A 21,461-nucleotide genomic window follows, 5' to 3' on the forward strand; every position below is an offset into this window, starting at 1 on the left:
AAAAAAAGGATTTAAGTAGTTTCGCCATATATTGAAAGTCCAATATATAATAATTTGCAATCGTAATAAATGTTGGGTGTTTTAATTTAAATGCCCAAAAATTCTTATTTTGTTCAATCTGGCCATAATGAAAAATGTTATAAAAAACGCTTATTTTGAGGCGCTCTCACACTGGAATAAGTTGGACATCCCATTATCCCTGCTCGTCCGCGTCTACAGAAAAAGTAACGCTTCTTAAAATTAAATTCCACGAATTGAATTCGCACTGTAATTTTTCAGAATGAATAGAAAAAGATAGAAAGAATAGAGAAACTCAAAACGCCAGATGTCATACACTTAGTCTGTGTGTCCACAAGGGCTTTGTGCAAAAGCAAATGTTCAGACTTGATTCACTAACTACATATCTATACTGCTCACTCTCATGCCTTCTTCCGAGTCTTTGCTGATCATAAATCTGTCAAAATTGAAAATTATCCGTAATGACTGAAAAGCTATCATAGCTGCAACTTGGCAGTTATGACTATAAATCTATAATAGGGGGATTCTCTTGCTCTTGCAAGATTGCAAGATGACACAAAATGCAAAAATCCTATAACGCAATATGCAAGAGCACGAGAGCACCCATTGAAGAATCTAATGATATAAGAACAGCTGATTCGGAAAATTTATTGTGAATGACTATAATGCAAAAATTTTGTGAATGACTATTGCGAATGACTATTTTAAACAAACTTGAACTTTTTAGACGACGATAGCTATTAGAAAACTATGGATGAATTGGATAAAATCTTATAGTTATGTTATCGAATCATCGCGAAAATTATCAAATTGTGCCTAAGTGTTTGGAATGGAGATCTAATGTTCTTGACTATTTAGACGAAGGACGTTACCAACAAATGCTCCGAGTCTTAAGAAATCAATTTATTGTCCTTAATCAAAGACAGTTCACAGTTTAACAACGCTCTATCCATTAGGGAATTTTCAGTAGATCTACAGCTAGCTATAACCTTATATTATTTGGGTTCACCGGGTGAAAGTGCGGCTATTCGGAAAGTAGCTACACTGTTTGGTGTAGGAGATGGTGAAACGCTTTACAAGATCACAAAGAGAGTATTTTCGTCTAAAAACCATTGTTGTTAACCATTCGGCTTATTTTTCAAAAATCCAAATCTATTCCATAAAGGCACAAGTTGTATGCGATTAACAGTTAAGGATTCGGCATGTAGTAGTGGTAGTGTACATGATGCTCGCATGTTTCATACTAGTGCTCTCTCCACTCAGGAAGGTTCACTTTTTTCTTATTCTCAATGGCTAGCAGGAGATTCTGCTTATCCATTGCTGACCACTCTTATCACGCCATTACGATCAAATTCACAACAAATGGACTACATAAAGCGTAAAGCTTTCAACTTGCGTCATTGCACATATCGCGTGAGGATTAAACCTTGCTTTGGGATTCTAAAAGAACGCTTTGGCAGCCTCAAAGAATTAAGAATACGTATTCAGGACGAAAAAAGTCATATTCTATGTTCCAACTGGTTTATTGTTTGCTGTATATTGCATAACATCTTACGAGCTACTTCTAACGATATTGAATACGTAGACAGTATAGTTGTCGATAGCGAATTTTCTTCACATGAAAATGGCCGACGAATAACTGAGGCAGAAGCCAAGCGCAAATCTTTGTACACAATAATGTTTGGTGATCAATAAAACGTTAATTAGCAATATAGTTGTATGTATGTATGTTACACATAGTGGTATTAGGTATACCAACTCTATTTTTAATATAACTATTTATTTAAGTTCATACTTACGAAATAATCTAACTCCATAAATAATTACAAATAAATACAAATGTAATTTAGTATATTTAATTGCTTTTATTTTATAATTTTTTTTTTCAATTTCGTACATAGCCACTCTTTCTTTCATTTCTAATTCTAACACCTTGCACTTTTCATCAGTTTATATTTTTTTTAATTCTATATCTAATTTTTTAGACTTTATATCTAATTTTCTTTCCTGAATTTACTTTTCTTCTTCGAATTCATACTTGTCAAATTCCTTCTTCGCTTCTATAGTAATTTTTTCAGCTTGGATAGCCGCCAATTTTCCAACGGATGATTTCGGAGGCCGAATTGACCGTTGATGTGTTGATACCGGTGTGGAAATTGGTGCGATCGAAGGTGCGCCATTTGATGGCGCAGCAGGTACACATTCCTCTTCCAAGAATTCTACTTCGAATTCTTGCGCAGGACTAACTGGGCATAACTGAGGCGAAGGAAGGTTACTTTCAACTAGTAACGGCTGCATGGCCGGCAACCGCTTTATATAATTCCCTCAGCTGGTCGTTATATGGACACATTTTAACAATTTTTGCTGAAATTAGTAAAAAAATGTTTTATTTACAATAAATTTAAAATATCTATATAATACTAACCTTCGATGGATCTGCCGTCAGCTTCATCTTGTAGTCCTGCACACATTATTGGCTTTACGGTATTGCTCCTTCAAATGTCGGACCTTCCACCGCTCCAGATCCCATGAAACATCCAACTGCGATGTTTGTAAAAATCGTTTATAAAACAATTGCGCAGTTGGAACCTGAAATAATAGAAAACCGAATTTGATTAAAAATTAAAAAAAAACGTATAGACTTACTTCAAATTCCGCCTCATCCATTAAAAACTCTATAATGGAGTGCACCTCATTCTCCTTCCACTTCTTGTTTGGCTGCTGCCTTTTCCTCTTCGCTGGGGGCGCAACTTCAATATTCATTCTTATGGAAAACTGTAAAAATTCTTTAGAATTTAAATTAAAAATTATAACATCTATTTAAAACTTACCTTCCTCAACAATTTAACGACGTAATATGTCTTTATGTAAACAGCTAAAACAGGGTTGCAATTATAGTTTTGCGTGTCATTGCACGAAAATAAACATGGGTTTCGGTCTGACATGCATATTTTACAGCCCTTGCAAATATTTTTCAGCGTGTGTTTGTTGTTGTGCCGTTGCATTAGGTGGAAAAATCTGCAATTCGTGCACCGTGCAAGGGTTTTGCAAGAGCAAGAGAATATCCCTAATAAGTTTTTTTGTAAATTTAAATATATTTAGAATCTTTTTAATTATAAAAAAATAATAACTAAATTTTATGAAAACACAATATATACAGCTACATACAAAAAATTAAATTAAATTTAATTTTATACAATAATTAAATCGACAAGGAGTTCTTGCGAGTGGTATCTTTTCAATTTTCTACGCTGTAAACTATTGTCCAGCAAATATACATACATATGTATTTTCATGATGCTCCAATCGGAGGAGTGGAGTCTGCTAAATTCTTCGATTGTTTTCTTTAGGAGCCAATCTTAGCTAAGTTCTTTTTATTTGTACGTGATCTTTCCAAGTGCGCCTCTTATGACGTTATCCACAAAAATTGGTGCCAGTTTTGGTTCTGTACGGACAGGGACATCAGTGGACGTTTCCATATAATTAACATTGCTTGGTGGAAAACTTTCAGTTAGCAATACGTAGCGATTTGAGCTACTAGCCACTTCAAAAGTGGAATTTTTCGAAAAAAGGATATATCCTTTTGCGTTATCCTTTTGCATTTTGTTGGTAACTGCCAGGATACCAGGTCAGAATCTGACATCTGATACTACAAACACTACAACCAATGGACTGTTTATTTAATTTTTTGTGATTGGTTTTCGAAAATTTTATTAGAACAGAAATTATTTTTTTACGAATTTATTTTTTATTTAAATTTCCGCACAAATCATCTATCACAAGTGGAAAATTCTTTTGTACAGTAGATAATAAAATTTCTATTTCTATAAATATATTTAAAAGTTTTAATTAAAGTAAAATATAAGATATACTGAAAAAAGGAATGCAACAAAATATGGAATTAATAAATGAATTATAAAAATCAATTCTTGGATATTTCAGAATTCACAAATGCCTAAATAAAAATGAAATTTTACAAATAATATATTTTTATGTGAAACCTTTTTAACATACGTATATAATATTTGAAAACGCCTCTATTTCATAAAAATGTATATTTTTAACATAAAACTTAAAAGCATGCAACACTTTTGGTTTATGGCAAGATATAAAGCTATATACATACATAAAAAATGTAGGTGTATTCGTGAATGATCCTGTAAACACAAAGGAGGCGACAGACTTCAAGCGACATCCGTCAAATATTAAAATACACACGTTCTTATGGACACAGTTATTTAGACAGCTGCACGACTACACGACAGAAGGCTCTCAGTTGTCGCTCTCGATAAATTAAAAATATCTTTCATTTTTCTTTCATTTTGCCGACGACAGTAGAGAGGAGTAGTGATGCCACTAATATGTAAAATATAAAATTATTCAAAGCTCTAACAAACCTAACAAAAGCATAAAATATTATTTTCACAATAACAAAAGTTGCTTCACTCAAAATGATATACTATAATTCACCAATTAATGATCCGGCAGTTATAAAATTTATACGCGCCAATAGAAGATTGCTAAACAATGGCAAATCAATTTAGACTTTCAAAAACTCGGAAATATGTAGGAGTCATCGACTATAAGAAAATAATTGGTAAAATTTTACCTGCCCACTTTTGTTTTTGAGCTCATGTGTGTCATGTTTCATCCCCTGTTATAAATCGACGCAGAATTATTACGAATCGTTTGCTTTATTATTGATATTCAAAGAACTCCGCAGTAATTGCGTACTAAGTTTTATCATTTCCCTTGAGACGCTAATGATGTTAACTAACTATTTAATCTCATTTCGCGCTCACTGAATATAGTTTCACGAGTTTTATCGCATATTGCCTTTTGTGGCCTCCCTGACAATGGCATCATTTATGCTAGTTCTATCAAAAAAAATTTATATCGAAGTAAGGAATTTACTTTTTCCATGGTAAACACAAATAACGGATGCAGCGTCACTTTGAGACCAGAAACATGAGAACGATTGGATGAAATGACAGTACTCTAATTAGATTGGTACTCTGGGGCAAGATAGATTTTTTTTTGATTTTGGTGTGATCTTTTCATTAGGCCAGAGTTTTTCTATTTAAAGATTTCCAACTTTCAAATGACTTAAAATATTATATGGTATAATGTTGCCACATTTTGCTATATTATTGTGGGAAACCGAGCAGAAAACTAGAATTAAAAAACTAATAATTACAATTAATTTAAATGAGTTTTATAAAATACATTTACTCCATAAAAAAATCAGTTATTGCATATTTAAAAGGTTTGAAGGAAAATAATTTGTCACCCTCTATGTCCCTCCTTTAGCGTCCCGTCAATTACGTCGAAAAGTTCCATATGCTGGGCATTTAATGACGCCGCGTCGCCTTTGGTTGAATAAAATACCGACACAATGTGATGTTGTCATCGAGTTTCCAGAAGATGCGCCTGACGAGGCTCTTCGTTGGCTTCTCTCACGATTGCGTTCTCAACCACCATCGGGGCTTGGATTGGTTGTACAAGTGAAGGCTCACGAGAGTACACGTCGGAATGCTTTCTACATTAGTGCACCAACGAATGTGTAAGTTGCTATTTAAACTTTTTGTCAAGTTGTTTGAACTTAAACCATTTTGCAGCCTTAGGTCTTGTGGCAATTTATTTTTGTATGAGTTTTGGTTATATTTGGAGCTTTAAAATGTTATTTTCTTTAATTTCAGACTATTTAAAGCCGCCGAAGAAGCACGATTACCGAAACGCTTACGTCCAGACCTAGGTGGTGCCTTACGTGAATTCACAACACGTGAAAGTCATTGTTTTCAGCAACTGCGGACCGAAGATGGAAGCAGTGCACTTTTCACCTCACAAGAACGGCAATGGCTGGTGCTGCAGGTACTGCAAGGCCTCCGTGCCAGCCAGGCGGATATCGAAGCCCTACAGGGCCGCGCAGCCGTAGCCGAAGGGCAAAGCATTGTTGCAGCCTGGCAAGAAACTGGTCTAATTGTGCAGGTTTTTCCGTTACATGAAACCCGCTCTCTGGCGCTGCTACAAAACAGTTGGGTAAAACAGATTTTCGCCCCTCAACCACTTGGTAATTTTTTATATTATATTCGCTTATACCAAACTACTAGCTTATTTATTTATTTGCAGATGATATAGCTGAATATTTTGGTGTGAAAGTAGCACTTTACTTTGCGTGGCTGGGCCATTACACCTGCGCTTTAGGCGTGCCAGCTGTCTTTGGCATGATATTGTATGCAGCTCTCTGGGGAAAAGGACAAACAGCGCAAGATATGGGACACGTTCTATTTTCACTCTTTAACGTAGCGTGGGCTTCATTATATTTAGAGGCGTGGAAGCGGTATTCTGTTGAACTCGCCTTTCGTTGGGGGACCTTATCGACACCCCCTGAACTACTTGAACCGCCTAGACCACTCTATAAGGTATATAGTTCTATACTGTGTTATAAAGCATCCTGAAAGTCTCATAGTGTCCACAGTGAAAGTTCAACATCATCTTTCATTACCCGAGAGGAACAGAGTTATTTGAAGGGCAGCCCTAAGTTCGGATGAAACCGAACATTTTATACTCTTGCAACTAGCAAGAATCAAAGCTCCTTCATATGCTGGCCAAACTTTACATTAAAAAATTTTGCAAAAAAATACTATCCATTATTCCATGAAAGCGTGAAAAAATTTCAATAAATTTTGGTATCATATATGGTATACAGTAAAATCTTTTTTACACGATTTTTTTTTTCACGACAAGAAGATTTGTTTTTTACACGTTATTTTTGATTTAACACAAATTGCTAAAAAGTTTTTTTTTTTATTTTTTACATGATTTTCTGCAGTTTTGGATATCGTTCAAATGGCAACCCTACTTCACGGCTTGTTTACTTTAAGAGAAATACCCTTTTTATTTAACTTATCAATTTTTCTGATGACGCAGTATATAATTTCAATAAAGTTCTTCAAGTTAAAGTTTAAGTTAGTAATTTTTTAAAAATTTGTAAAATCTTCAAATTACATAATCGGAATTGTTAATAACTTTTCCAAAAAAATATGTGTTTGATTGTTATCTTAGGAAATTGCACTAAGCAATTTTATTTTATTTCGTTTTTACAGAGCCCTTATTAATATAATATTCTGCAGAGACAAACAATTTCATTAGAGACGAAAAAAAAATTTTGGACTGTCTAAGAAGTTGCGAAGGTTCAACATCTGTTGGCAGAGCTTTTGGTTTAAATAAAAATGAGTGTTCCATTTGACAATCAGTAATTTCTGGGTCAACACTTAGTTCAAAAATAACTTCTTATAGTCGAAATTCAACTTTGGAGAAGACTGAAAAACATATGGTGTCATGGATTGAATATTTACAGGAAAAAATTATTAAAGCGAAAGCCCTTAAGATATCTCAGAAAAGACACGTTTTTCACTATGTAAAAATTTAAGGAGAATTGTCATCAGCAGATGAAAATGCTGCAAAAAACTATCCGGATGAACTAGCAAAAATAATTCAAGAGGGCAGATATACTCCAGATCAAATGTTTAATGCCAGATCAAATAAAATGCCTAAAATAACAATCATAGCAAAATATCAAAAGACTGCTTAAAAGCCGCCAAACATCGGGCAACCCTCTTGCTTTGCAGTAACGCATCTGGCGATAAAATGTTGAAGTCATTATTAATCAACAAATTCCTTATGCCAAGAGCTTTAAAAGGTAAGGACATTACACAACTTCCAGTTCATATTATGGCGAATTAAATGGCATGGATTATGGTTACTATATTTACTATATTTGTTCCTGAAGTCCAGAAATATATGACACAAAAAGTTTAGAATTCAAAATACTTTTGCTTGTTGATAATGGACGTAGCTACCCAGTGCTGATACATTCGAATATTCAGTTGCTGTTTTTGCCACCTAATACTCGTACCACTTCACTGATACAAAGCGGTGGTGACTATGTATTACAGTGTCACTTGATCACGGTTTTTTTGCATCAGGGAAACGTTAAGATATATTTTAGATTCAGTGAAAGAAAACAATTTGAATGTTATGAAAGAATGGAAAAAGTTTAGTATTTTGGATTGCATAACACATGTTTCCTTTGCTATCCAACAGTTGCGGCAATCAACCTTAAATGCTTGTTGGAAAAAGATTTTACCAGCTTTCGTGCTAAGTGGAACTTCAGTAGGGCAAATATCAGAAATTTGTTATGAGATTATAAGTCTTTCAAATAATATAGGTGTCGCTGGGTTTGACTACATCCAAACGGCTAACATCGATGAATTAATGCCAGAGACTTTTTTGAAATTATGGCTATCAATGAGAATAAAGATGCCGATATCGACGACGACGAAGGTGAAAGTCAGGTTTTAACGGCTAATTTAATTCGAGAGAGCTTGAAATTCGCTGCAAGCGTGTATTACAATTGAAACGAAAACTTAAATCTTGTGTTAATCGGTATCAAGAAATATCTAAACAACTGGAGAAACAAAAAACCACTTCTTTTAACAGACTTTATGACAAAAAAATCTATAGAGGCCGATTAATAGTCAAGATAATTCTGCAATGGAAAAAACAGTTTGTTAGACATATCTTCTGACGACGGTGTTATTTTTAAGCCAGTCCATAATATTTTTGTACTTATGGATTGAATTTAAACTGTAAACTAAATTTATTTTCTAGTAATAAGTATGGATTTTTTTGTTTTATTATTACTTACTGGAGTTTAATATCGGTTATTTAAGAAAATATTTGAATTTTTTTTAATATACACGATTTTTAAGGTTTTGGAACAGATCCCCAAATTTACATATGAATCGTGTATTTTTTTTACACGATTTTGGTTTACACGGTTTTTTTTAGGAACGTACCTGCCGTGTAAAAAAAGATTTTATTGTATATTAAAGGTCATACACTTAGCAGGTGTGTAAAACGTCAAGCAGAGGATGGAATTCATTACATTAGGGATATGAGGTTTAGACCAAGGTATAGAAAAATCCCATCCTTGTTCAGCTCTAAGCCACGAATTTTTTAAGAAAACTTGTCCATTTATTTAGTTTCATTAAAATATCACACATTGTGACCAACCCGAACGGTTTAAATATACATATGTAGGTGGAATGGCGGAAATCAATTTATGGGTATTGATTTAATTTTGATTCGGTTTCGGTTTTTGTTCTCGAGTATGAGAACATATTTTGAAGCTATTTATGTATAAATAATACTCATTGACTGACATATTCGGCATAAAATATTTATTAAGGCACTGCACATGCAATCACCAATCTATACGGAATAAAGTCAGCTGTATTTTCAAAAATCCTGATACTTATTAATTATATGAGCGGTAGGTCAAGTTTTCGCTCGCCAATTTTTATCCAATTTAGGTGCCTAGATCATGTGCAAGAGCCACTCAGAAAAACTCGCTTTCTTCTTCTTACTCATACGGTCTCGAAAAGGCCGGTTGGTCTCTTGACAGATCAGAAGCTACTGGCATTATGCGCGAGCCGGATGGGCGTAAGTAATAACGATGCATGCAGAAAGTGCAGAGAAGTTGATATTAGAAGCACAATTTAAAACTCGTCTTAAGTATCAAGAAGCTTCGGAGTTAAAGAGACTAGACGAAGGACCAAACGTAGATATCAAGACGGCCTTAAAGCTCGCTAAGAGCGTTGACGCCTTGTATGACGAATACTTCACTTCAAACTAAACTGAACCTCCATCTGGCATTGCTAAGGCCCTGAATGATAAGATAGCCAGCCAGTATAACCTAACCTAACCTATCAATTATAGGCACTGCTATGAGTAAAGCAGTCTCTCTCATTTTCATAAATCTCATACATTGACCAATATTTTCGATATTTTCGATATAAATTTAGGTAGGTATGTGGTATTCGGTACTCACTCATTTTCGTACTGTAAAATAGAATGTCAAATACCGAATTTAGTTGAAATCGGTAGAGTTGGTCCCGAGATATGTGATTTTACCTAAAATTGGGCGATGCCGATCATTGTTAAAATTTGTACGCCTCCATACCATCTCGAGAGTATAGTTATTGATTTATCGAGCTATCGTTATGGGAGTGGGCGGGGTTATCATCCGATTTCATCCATTACAGTGTAGGCTGGCGTACTCATGAAATTTGCTCTGACAAAACTTGTTGTTTTACATTAATCCTTTTAAGGACTGGGCTACATCAACTTTTTTTTTAAATGTTAGTCCACAGGTGCCACTAACTAATCACAGATCCCATGTTCGAAATTATTGTTGCATATCTTAATTTAGTATGTTTTCGCTTAAAGACGTTTATTGGGTGTGGCAATGGTACGTTTACGCTCATCTACTAATCCATCTTCTCTTTTTTTGCCAAGGAACCCGTGATTACTCGTTGATACAAAAAACTGATTAATAATAATTCGCTGAGTATTTATTATCAAAATGTTAGAGGTCTTAATACAAAACTAACTGAATTGTATTTACATAGCATTAATTGTAATTTTAAAATTATCGCTTTCCCAGAAACTTGATAATGATATATTCAATAGCGAATTTGAAATATTTGGATATAATCGCCTGAGCAGAATGCATCTGAAGAAGTCGATGTATGTACCTCAAGCAGACTTCATTGAATTTAAGTGCATTCGAATTTGCGTTAATGGTGGTAATATTTATTTTACTTTACTTTACTTGTTTTGGGAGATTTCAATTTACCATTTGTATCATGGAAATCTATTGATGAGTCCATCATTCCTGTTAGTACTCGCTTATGTTTAAATGAGTTCTTATACTTGTTGGGTCTTAACCAAATTAATTTAGATACGAACAAGTTTGGCAAGATTTTAGATCTGATTTACATTGATAACACTTCAATATTCTCTGTTGTCCGATGTAATAATTTGGTTCTGCTAGAGAACTTTTATCATCTTCCTTTGGAAATTAATATCGAAATCGTATCCAACTTCTTCTTCTTTACTGGCGTTATAGCCGAGTTAACAACAGCACGCCAGTCGTTTCTTCTTTTAGCTTTTAGCTTCGTAGCCGCTGTCTTTTAATTCGCTGAACTATGTCAATGGCGTCGTATATCTCACACAGCTCATCGTTCCATCGAATACGATATTCGCCGTGGCCAACGCGCAAAGGGCCATAAATCTTTCGCAGAACTTTTCACTCGAAAACTCGCAACGTCGACTCATCTGTTGTTGACATCGCCCAAGCCTCTGCACCATACAGCAGGACGGGAATTATGAGCGACTTATAGAGTTTGGTTTTTGTTCGTCGACAGAGGACTTGACTTCTCAATTGCAAGAGTTATCCTGCGTTGGATTTCGAGGCTGACGTTGTTGTTGGTATTGATGCTGGTTCCTAAATAGACGATATTATCTACAACTTCGAAGTTATGACTGCCTATTCGCGAGTGCGACGACTGTTTGTTTGATGACAGGAGATATTTCTTCTTGCCCTCGTTCACCAGCAAACCCATTTGCTTCGCTGCCTTATCCATTCTGAAGAAAGCAGAACTGAATATGCCAGGAGCTGTACACTTTTATAGAAGATTGTATCTTCTCGATTTAGTTCTGCTGCTCGAATTATTTTTTCCAGAAGAAGGTTAAAGAAGTCATACGAAAGAAAGTCACTTTGTCTGAAACCTCGGTATCGAACGGCTCGGAGAGGTCATTCCCGATCCTGATGGAGATTTCGGTGTTGCTCAACGTCAATTTACACAGCCATATTAGGTTTGCGGGTATACCAAATTCAGAAATCAAAGGCATACAGGCAGCTCATTTTCGTGCCGTCAAAGGCAGCTTTGAAATCGACGAAGAGGTGGTGCGTGTCGATTCTCTTTTCACAGGTCTTTTCCAAGATTTGGCGCATGGTGAATATCTGGTCGGTTGTTAATTTTCCTGCTCTAAAGCCACACTGATAAGGGCCACTCAGTTTGTTGACGGTGGGCTTTAATCTTTCCCACAATACGCTCGATAGAACCTTATACGCGATATTGAGGAGGCTTATTTGACGGTAATTGGCCTAGATTGTAGGGTCCCTCTTTTTGTATATTTTACAAAGAAGCTGATGTATGCTCCTTATCAGTTCTTCGCTGACGTGTTTGAATAGCTCGGCTGGAAATCCATCGGTCCCCGCCGCTTTGTTGTTCTTCAGACGGGCAATCGCTATTCGAACTTCTTCATGGTCGGGCAATGGAACGTCTGTTCCATCGTCATCGATTGGGGAATCGGGTTCGCCTTCTCCTGGAGTTATGTTTTCACTGCCATTCAGCAAGCTGGAGAAGAGTTCCCTCTATAATTTTAGTATGCTCTGGGCATCGGTTACTAGATCACCTCCTTGGGTTCGCCGCATTTTTTGGGCCAGCTTGTCAAGCTCGTGTCAACTTATTTCAAAATAATACACAACACCTTTGTTCTCGGTTCAACTTTGCGAAAGCTAATTTTAAGATGATTAATTACGAACTTTCTAAAGTAACTTGGCCAGATTACAGTGGCAATATTGAATTCGAATTTCGATTAAACTATTGTGAACTTCGGCAATCTGTCACACATCTTTTTGTTTTGATTTTGCGGCATCCAAAATCTAAAAAATTTAAATTTTGACTTTAAACTTTGTTAATAAAACTTAATAGTATACATAAAAATTAATATTGTATATTTGCGACAACGTATTTGGGAGGAGGGAAACAAGTCCTGCCTGATTTACCAACGGAATTTAAGAGATAAGACCAGTCCTCTTGAATTACCCAACACAATGTAAGTTTATTTATTTATTAATTTATTATTGGAACTATTACAAGATGGCTTACCATTGCCGGGAAGAATTTAGTATACCGTCCCAGGATTTCAAGGATAAAAAGGATATGGTCGGATAGAGGAGATTATTCTGATCAAGGATATATATAAGTAGTTATAGCCGCGGGAAGCTTATAGTTTTCGAAATATTCGCGTTTAAAGTTGAAAATTTGCAATATTTTAATTACATATTTTCTATATATAAAATTAATTTCGCACTTATATTTTTCACTTTTATATCCACTAACACTTTACTAATTCATTTGTACACATTTATTTTATATAATATAGTGCAAAAATAGCTTTTAATATACATTTAAATTATTGTTGAATTATGATTATTTAAGAATAGCAAATGAATTACAAACTGACAAATAATCAGTGTTACCTTATCGACATCATTTGTAATAAAGTGAACAGTTTATACCCCAACAACCTATAAAAAAAATAACCCTGGGCGGTCCAACACCGGGGTGTATCAAATTTTTTTCAGGCCGCTTACGTTTTTTATATATTTTTTATTGTTTATCAACGATTATGTTTTCTGTATTTAGGATATAATATTTCTTTATATTTTTTTTTGTTTTAGTTTGTAAAATATTTTAGTGTGGTAACACTGATTATTTGTCAGTTTGTAATTCATTTGCTATTCTTAAATAATCATAATTCAACCATATTTAAATTATATTCATATTATATAAAATAAATGTGTACAAATGAATTAGTGATGTGTTAGTGTATATAAAATTGAAAAATATAAGTGCGAAATTAATTTTATATATAGAAAATATGTAATTAAAATATTGCAAATTTTCAAATTTAAATGCGAATATCTCGAAAACTATAAGCTTCCTGCGGCTATAATCATATATATTCGTGATCTGGAGGGTCTCCTCTATCCGACCATACCCATTTTATTCCCGAAATCCTGGGACGGTATACTAAAGCCGACCCCCATTGCCTTGACTAGAAAACGATTTGCAGTAGATACAATTGTAAAACTAACACCTGCACGCGCGCGTAATGTTGTGGAGAGAACAAATGGTGTTCTAAAAAATCGGTGTAGATCAGAGATGGGCAAATGAAATGTATGGATGTATTGGTAACCGCGAGCGTAAAGTGGCTACCATGGGACAAAGAACATTTGCAGTCAGTTGATTAACAAACAACAGCGAAGCAACATCGCGCGCCGCTTGATTGTTTTATGATACTACATATTTATGCGCGGGGATATAATTTTAGGAGACACTATAATACCTTCCATAAATACCTTGAGAAATATGAGGGTATTGAGAGAGATAATATGTTTTTTGAAAAAAAATACCCTTCTGCAGAAGTATAAGGATTGGGGTTTCCAAGTTGAAAACGATTTATTCAAAAAAGTCACTCATTTTCAAACTATTTTATTTTTATTGCTTTCTGAGATCAAAGACGAAGATTATTCAAGTTTTCCAAAAGCCTGCTCCCTCATGAACAGTACTGATGGGTTTTAATTTACCCCACCAAAGGTATCTGAAATTATAACATTTTATTTATGTTATACATTTCAAATGGGGCAAAAATATACTAGGGCATAAAAAAACATCAACATACCGACTACCTATGTTACCTCGTTGCTGTCTGCAGCGCAACTGGCAGGAAAATCAATTCATCATCCCACAGTGCAAAACTGGTTTTTTCGCTCTCAATAGCGACTGAAATAAGAGCGTAAGAATACGTGTCCTGAGAGTAACTGCTCATGTGAGTCAAAATGCCCATGTATGGTATAGATTATCAATGCGAAGACACAAATTTTATTACAAATGAACCTTCCCAGGCAGAAATTTTTGAAGCTGCTTTATTAATTTAAATATAAATCGTTTTCGTTGTACTTTTAAAATCAATAGTTTCGTTCAATAAATTGTTCTTTCTTTAAAATAAATATACTTAATCTTATCCACAAGTTTTATTAACATTTTGATTTCAATACAATTTAAATAAAATGCGTTAAAACAAAGTAAATATAATTATTTTAATTACAGAAAAAGAAAAAAACACAACGAAAAGGTGTACTATATAAAACAACATTACTAGTTAATGCATAAGCTTTTTTTTGCAGCCAATATTTTTAGTTTTTATACTCTCGCAACAAAGTTGCTAAGGAGAGTATTATAGTTTTGTTCACATAACGGTTGTTTGTAAGTCCTAAAACTAAAAGAGTCTGATATAGGGTTATATATACCAAAGTGATCAGGGTGACGAGTAGAGTTGAAATCCGGATGTCTGTCTGTCCGTCCGTCCGTCCGTGCAAGCTGTAACTTGAGTAAAAATTGAGATATCATGATGAAACATGAATCATGGTACACGTATTTATTGGCTCCATAAGAAGGTTAAGTTCGAATATGGGCAAAATCGGCCCACTGCCACGCCCACAAAATGGCGAAAACCGAAAACCTATAAAGTGTCATAACCAAGCCATAAATAAAGATATTAAAGTGAAATTTGGCACAAAGGATCACATTAGGGGGGCATATTTGGACGTAATTTTTTTGGAAAAGTGGGCGTGGCCCCGCCCCCTACTAAGTTTTTTGTACATATCTCAGAAACTATTATAGCTATGTCAACCAAACTCTACAGAGTTGTTTCCTTCAGGCATTTCCATATACAGTTCAAAAATCAAAGAAATCGGATAATAACTACGCCCTCCTCTCATACAAAGGTTATGTTGAAAATCACTAAAAGTGCGTTAACCGACTAACAAAAAACGTCAGAAACACTAAATTTTACGGAAGAAATGGCAGAAGGAAGCTGCACCCAGGCTTTTTTTTAAATTGAAAATGGGCGTGGCGTCGCCCACTTATGGACCAAAAACCATATCTCAGGAACTATTCCACCGATTTCAATGAAATTCGGTATATATTATTTTCTTAACACCCTGATGACATGTACGAAATATGGGTGAAATCGGTTCACAACCACGCCTTCTTCCAATATAACGCTATTTTGAATTCCATCTGACGCCTTCTCTGTGTAATATATATGTACATTAGGAACCAATGATGATAGCGGATCTCGATTATCACATTATCATGCGAGAGTATAAAATGTTCGGTGACACCCGAACTTAGCCCTTCCTTACTTCTTGAACTTCGACTTGTACCTTTATAAGTTCTAGTTTATTTTCTACTTACTGTCTGAGGCATTCAAGCTATACATTGTGAAGTTTTGTGTCTGTTAGTAAATTATTTTGATTTTTTTGAAAATTTGTAAAGCCTTCTTTTAATTTCCTAATTCTTTCTCTATTCCTTTGTAGTGTTCTGTAGTAAGTTAGCACATATTTCTTTTTGTATTTGCAGTTACATACTCAGTGGGGAACAGAGTGGGGAACGCGTGTACGTTTTTCTCAGAAGGAACAGTTTTGAAGATATCTAGTTCCAATTTGTTTTAACGTTATTCACTTTTGCGATATGGAAGTTTTTATTTTGAAATCTTCGTATTTTTTTCTACGAAAAACTGTCAAAAAAAGTAATAATAAAATTCGATACTGTTTGTTCAAACCGTTCAAATTGCGGCTGCAATCGTGGACATCGTACAGGGCCTTTTTTTACGTGTTATTTCAAAAATTTATTTAACTAGTTTACAAGGTGCGTTCCAAAGTAAACAGGCCTTTCTGAATCTAGCGTACTCTGGTGGATCCATCTATATGTCGACTGATGCGTTAGAATCTGCTATCTTTATCGATTGACCAGTGAGAATTTCATGATATTTCATATATTGGCAGTGAAATTATTGCGTTTAAAGTGTCAGTATGTTTGCGTTATCGGTGCGAAAATGAGCTTCGAACAAAGAGCCAACATTCAATTTTGTTTTAAAATTGGTAAAACTTTTACCGAAACGTTTTGTTTTCTTGTGACATTAAAACATATATTTTCGTAAAAAGTACAAAATTCAGCCACACTTACAGAATTATTTCCTAATATCTAATAGATGCTTATAATTTTCTTGAATATTTGGCTTCCGGTAGGTCCCTTTTAAGTCTCCAACAATAGTCTGCTAGCATTCCTGGACTCCATTTCCCTTGATAACGCTTCTCTATTAAGGAAATGTCTTCATGGAACCTCTCACCTTGTTCGTCACTCATAGCACCCAAATTTGCCGTAAAGAAATCCAGATGAGAGTCCAGCATATATATTTTCCAGGACATGTTACACCCCAAAGCTTTAAATGATATCATAAGTCACTGATTTTTCGGAGCGTCCCACTGAGACGATCCCTTAAGAAAATTGTAAATAAAATATGGGATACGGGATACACTTAAAATACAGAAATTCAAAATGCCGACACATCAAAATACCGACAAATCAAAATGCCGGCATGTGAAGAATATTATATTTTTTGGATTCTGTGTATAACGTAATGCCGACAATCAAAATCTCGAAATTTAGAATCCCGACAGTCAAAATACCGACAAATCAGAACACCGAAAAATCAAAATACCGACATGTGAAAAATATTTTATCTTGTCTGCCCTTATTTCTATCGAAGCACAGAAAGAGAATTCTTCTGACTAAGGTCCTGAGCGTGTTCGTGGCCGGAGGCTGAAGGCCACCTTTTCTTGATTTGTCGGTGTTTGATTTGTCGGTATTTTGATTTGTCGATGTTTTGATTTGTTGTGTATTCTCTGCCATTCAGCAGGCTGGAGAAGTGTTCCCTCCATAATTTAAGTATGCTCTGGGCATCGGTCACTAGATCACCTTTGGGGGTTCTACAAGATGTATGCTCCGGTCTTGAAACCAATTTTCTGTAAGCCGCCGCATTTTTTCGTAGAATTTTCGAGAATTACCCCTGTCGGCCAGCTTATCAAGCTCTTCATACTCACGCATTTCGGCCTCTTTCTTTTTCTGTATGCAAATGCGTCTCGCTTCCCTCTTCAATTCTCGGTATCTATCCCATCCCGCACGTGTTGTGGTCGATCGTAACGTTGCGAGGTAGGCAGCCTGTTTCTCTCCGCTGCGGCATCAGTGACGGCAAGAGTATGCTCCTCGTCGTACCAGTTGTTCCGCTGCGGCACGGCACTCCTCGTCGTACCAGTTGTTCTTTTGCACTTTCCGAAAACCAAGGGTTTCGGATGCAGCTGTACGTAAGGAGTTTGAAATGCCGTCAATATAATTCGACGAAACCGTTAATTCAATGCAATCATATTTGGTATCTTGCAACCTCATACTATAGGTCACTGATAGGCAGCCCATTTCCCGCAGAGAACTCTCTGAGTGCGCTATGAGTGATTCACCCGTACTTAAAACCGTTATTTTGTTAACGCACAAAGCAGTTATATTTAGTTAAAGAAGTTATTGCAGTGTGACAGCGCGCTAAAATTATCGATTTTTTTATAACGTTTTGTAGTTTGGCCAGATCAGACAAAATTCTCATTTTTTGAGTATTTAAATAAAAACACCCAGTACTTAAATATTACGATTAAAAATCATTTTATATTAACCTTGACTAAATATATTGACTGACTATTTAAATCTTTTTGTGTGATTTTATAGTATATTAAAACAACCGCTTTTTGAACTTCCAATAATAATTACAGTGTACTGAACTTCTTAACTGTCACTTAATAAATGTCTTATTTAGTTATTGACAAATTTAAGTGTACAAAAGTCGACGAATAATTAAATAAGAGTTTAGACATAAATGTCTCATCTACTTTATTATGACAAAAAAAATCCTTTTTTGCGAAGTTATTTCTTAAATATGAATTGTGTAAATTTATTTGGATGCAATGTGATTCCTAATGAAAATCTTTCAACGTTGGAATGTATGAACCCTCCTTCTATAATACTTTTGTTATGTTCCAAACGTGGAAAGTAGATTATTACAGTATTCACCGCAGAGTTTTAACATTAGCTTTTATACATACTTATATTGAGTAGGCTCAACAGAATTCGATCAGCGATTAATCTGTAACAATACCAGTTCTTAGTTTCATTAACTGTCGATTTTCTATTGGTAGTAGTTTGTGTAAAGCCCTTAAACATTTTTTTGGAATGCTTAAATCTCTTGCTGTTTGTATAACTCGATTTAAGTTTGAGATCAATAAGTCGACTTGATACGAGGTAGAATTCAGTTCGACACTTAGTAAATTTTTAGAGAAATATATTGAGTATTTTGTCTAGTTTGCATTTTTGTAGTATACCTTAAAAAATTTGCGTTGAATATAACCGATACAAGTAAATGATCAGAATTGAGCACAGGTTATAGAAAAATGCCGAGCGTTGAACTTTGTTGTCCTTTGCTAGAAGGAACATGGTTGTAATCACAACGAAAACAATATGAAAATTGTATGAAACCATTTCTTCGAGTAATGTCAGCGGAGAACTGTTGCCTCTTGTTGTTGGTTCTACCTGCATGACCCCCAAGAAAGCAACAAAAAAATATTAGAGTACTCGTTAGATGAATTTGTAATTTGAATACCGATGTTTTAAATAAGCGTAGTGTTAGATGGAGGAACGAAATGGTGTCGAATTTTTTTCTTAATTAAAACTGTTACGCCTCCACCCCTTGAATTATCATAATCATTACGATAACAACACTAAATATCGTTCAATCTGTAAAATATGTTATTGAAATTCGATGAAATGTTTCTTTAATAACACAGCTCTACAATCAATACAATACTTCCTTTGGTCCCCTTATACCTATTTGAACTTCCAATTTATTGCATATCACTTTGCCAAAGTGGGAGTTATTTTATTGAAATTGAGAGAGCGTATTTTTTAATAACTGCATTTTTTGTGCCTAAAATGGATAGAACGAAACGAAAACTTGCCTTGGTCCCCACATAACTGATATTCAGGACTTTGAAACGTTCGGCTTAATTTATTGTATATACATATATGTTTATAAACTCCTTGAAAATAAGCTCTCAAGTATACCTGTCTAAAATGGATGCTATCGGCCCCTTCGGTTATGTTCGTATCATTTGGGAATGATTTTTGTATAATTTTCGCTGACGGGAAGTAGAATATAGTAATAAAGCTAAGTTTATGTGATAAAAAATTTGGGAATGTTGGTTTACTCCTGGCATAGGGATTTTCCGATTAAATTCATAGAGTTTATACTTGTGAAAGACCAGTGCATATATACGTACATACGATTTTTTCTCATTTCAGGGTATTTTAGTAGAAAATAATGTAACTGGTCGACTTGAACCAAGAGAAGCACCAGCGTGGAAGCGTCGCGTTTTTCGATATCTAGTCAGTTTTCCAGTGATCGGAATGTGCCTCGCGCTTGTTTTTGTTGTAATGTTTCTGATGCTACGATTCCAGGTGAGTTACCTATGTAGATATTCAAGCAAAATAATCGAAATGAGGAGAATAGATGTCAGCAATAGATAATTTAGAGCAATGCCATAAAATATTAATCAGCGTGTGAGAAAGATTTTGATTAGTTTCATTACATATTAGTGACGTATAAGCAAAACTGTAACATCGTTTAATCGCAATCGTCGTAATCAAATTTTTTGAACATTAGCAATTCCTTGACAGCTAGTGCCAAATGTAAGAGCGCGATTTTGCCCCTGCATTGGTCGTCACATATGAAGATACTAGCCATGGCGACACAAAATCAGCTTTACAGCTCTATTTTAATTTACTACTACAACGTTTTAAATAATAAGCTCAGCAGATTTTTTACACTTTAAAGCACGACATTTTTATTAGTTCTGTTGTTTCATTTATTTGAAAAGTCGTTATAAGACCATTTCATACTTAATTTACTTTGGACTCTATTCAGTTATTATAAGCTAAAGCTTACAAAAGCAATTTACAAATTACTCCTTGATTTAGGTAAACCAATTCTCAAACACATTTAGCTTGCTTTGCTTTGTAATTTTTTTAGATTTTTATAGTTTTCTACAAATCTACAATGAGGTTAGGTTTTGCTTACATTTCTTATTTCGGTTTAAGTAAAATTCACTCACTCACTCAACTCATTTCATGCAATACATTTATTTTTTACAGGATTGGCTGGATCATAATAACATACCTGATAGTGGAATTGCTCAATGCATGTATAATTTGCACAAGGTTATTATAAGTTTTTAACTCCTTATTTGTGTATTTTATATTTTGGTATTTATAGTACATTTATGTATATGCGTATACGTACATTTTCATATGTACTTACAAGGACTACCGAGGACAAAAAATAATAAGAATTTTAAATTTAAATTTCGCGCGAAAACCCATTCGTCGAAATATTTTTTTCCCGAAACCGAATGAAACCGAATAAATCACGTCAAAGATAGTCAAAAATCAAGGTTATGTTGACAGTTTTCTTCGACTATTAAGGTGCACTACGAATTCCTTCCGACTGGGCAAACTGTCACAAGGAGCGTCTATTTGAGTGTTATGCGTCGTTTGCGACGCGAATAGCTAATAAGAATAAGAAACCAGAAATAACGTCCGTCAAATCTTTGTTTTTGGACCACGATAATGCACCGTCGCATACTGTGTTGATTCATTGTGAGTTTTTCACCAATATCATGCTCAAAACAACTGTTTTGAGGAATGGAAAAAAGTTGGCACGAGTGTACTGGAGCCAAGGGGAATTACTTTGGGGAGGTCGACATAGATTTTGAAAAATAAATTAAGAATTTTAAATTTTTGCTC

General features: G+C 34.8%; 1 protein-coding gene across 11 annotated transcripts in view; it reads left to right on the plus strand.

Moving 5' to 3' along the window:
* The window catches only part of LOC126753422 (uncharacterized), a 71,758-nt gene that overhangs the window by 22,987 nt on the left and 27,310 nt on the right, over positions 1 to 21,461 (plus strand). For 9 of the 11 annotated variants that reach the window (XM_050464841.1, XM_050464837.1, XM_050464843.1 and 6 more), the window contains exons 3-7: positions 5,329 to 5,581; positions 5,718 to 6,088; positions 6,148 to 6,440; positions 19,962 to 20,117; positions 20,811 to 20,876. In XM_050464841.1, coding sequence (XP_050320798.1) covers positions 5,329 to 5,581; positions 5,718 to 6,088; positions 6,148 to 6,440; positions 19,962 to 20,117; positions 20,811 to 20,876 — 1,139 coding nt within the window. The remainder of the gene's footprint in view (positions 1 to 5,328; positions 5,582 to 5,717; positions 6,089 to 6,147; positions 6,441 to 19,961; positions 20,118 to 20,810; positions 20,877 to 21,461) is intronic. The other 2 variants (XM_050464844.1, XM_050464847.1) reach the window with 1 other exon arrangement.

This window comes from Bactrocera neohumeralis, chromosome 3 (assembly GCF_024586455.1).
Source record: "Bactrocera neohumeralis isolate Rockhampton chromosome 3, APGP_CSIRO_Bneo_wtdbg2-racon-allhic-juicebox.fasta_v2, whole genome shotgun sequence".
NCBI lineage: Eukaryota > Metazoa > Arthropoda > Insecta > Diptera > Tephritidae > Bactrocera > Bactrocera neohumeralis.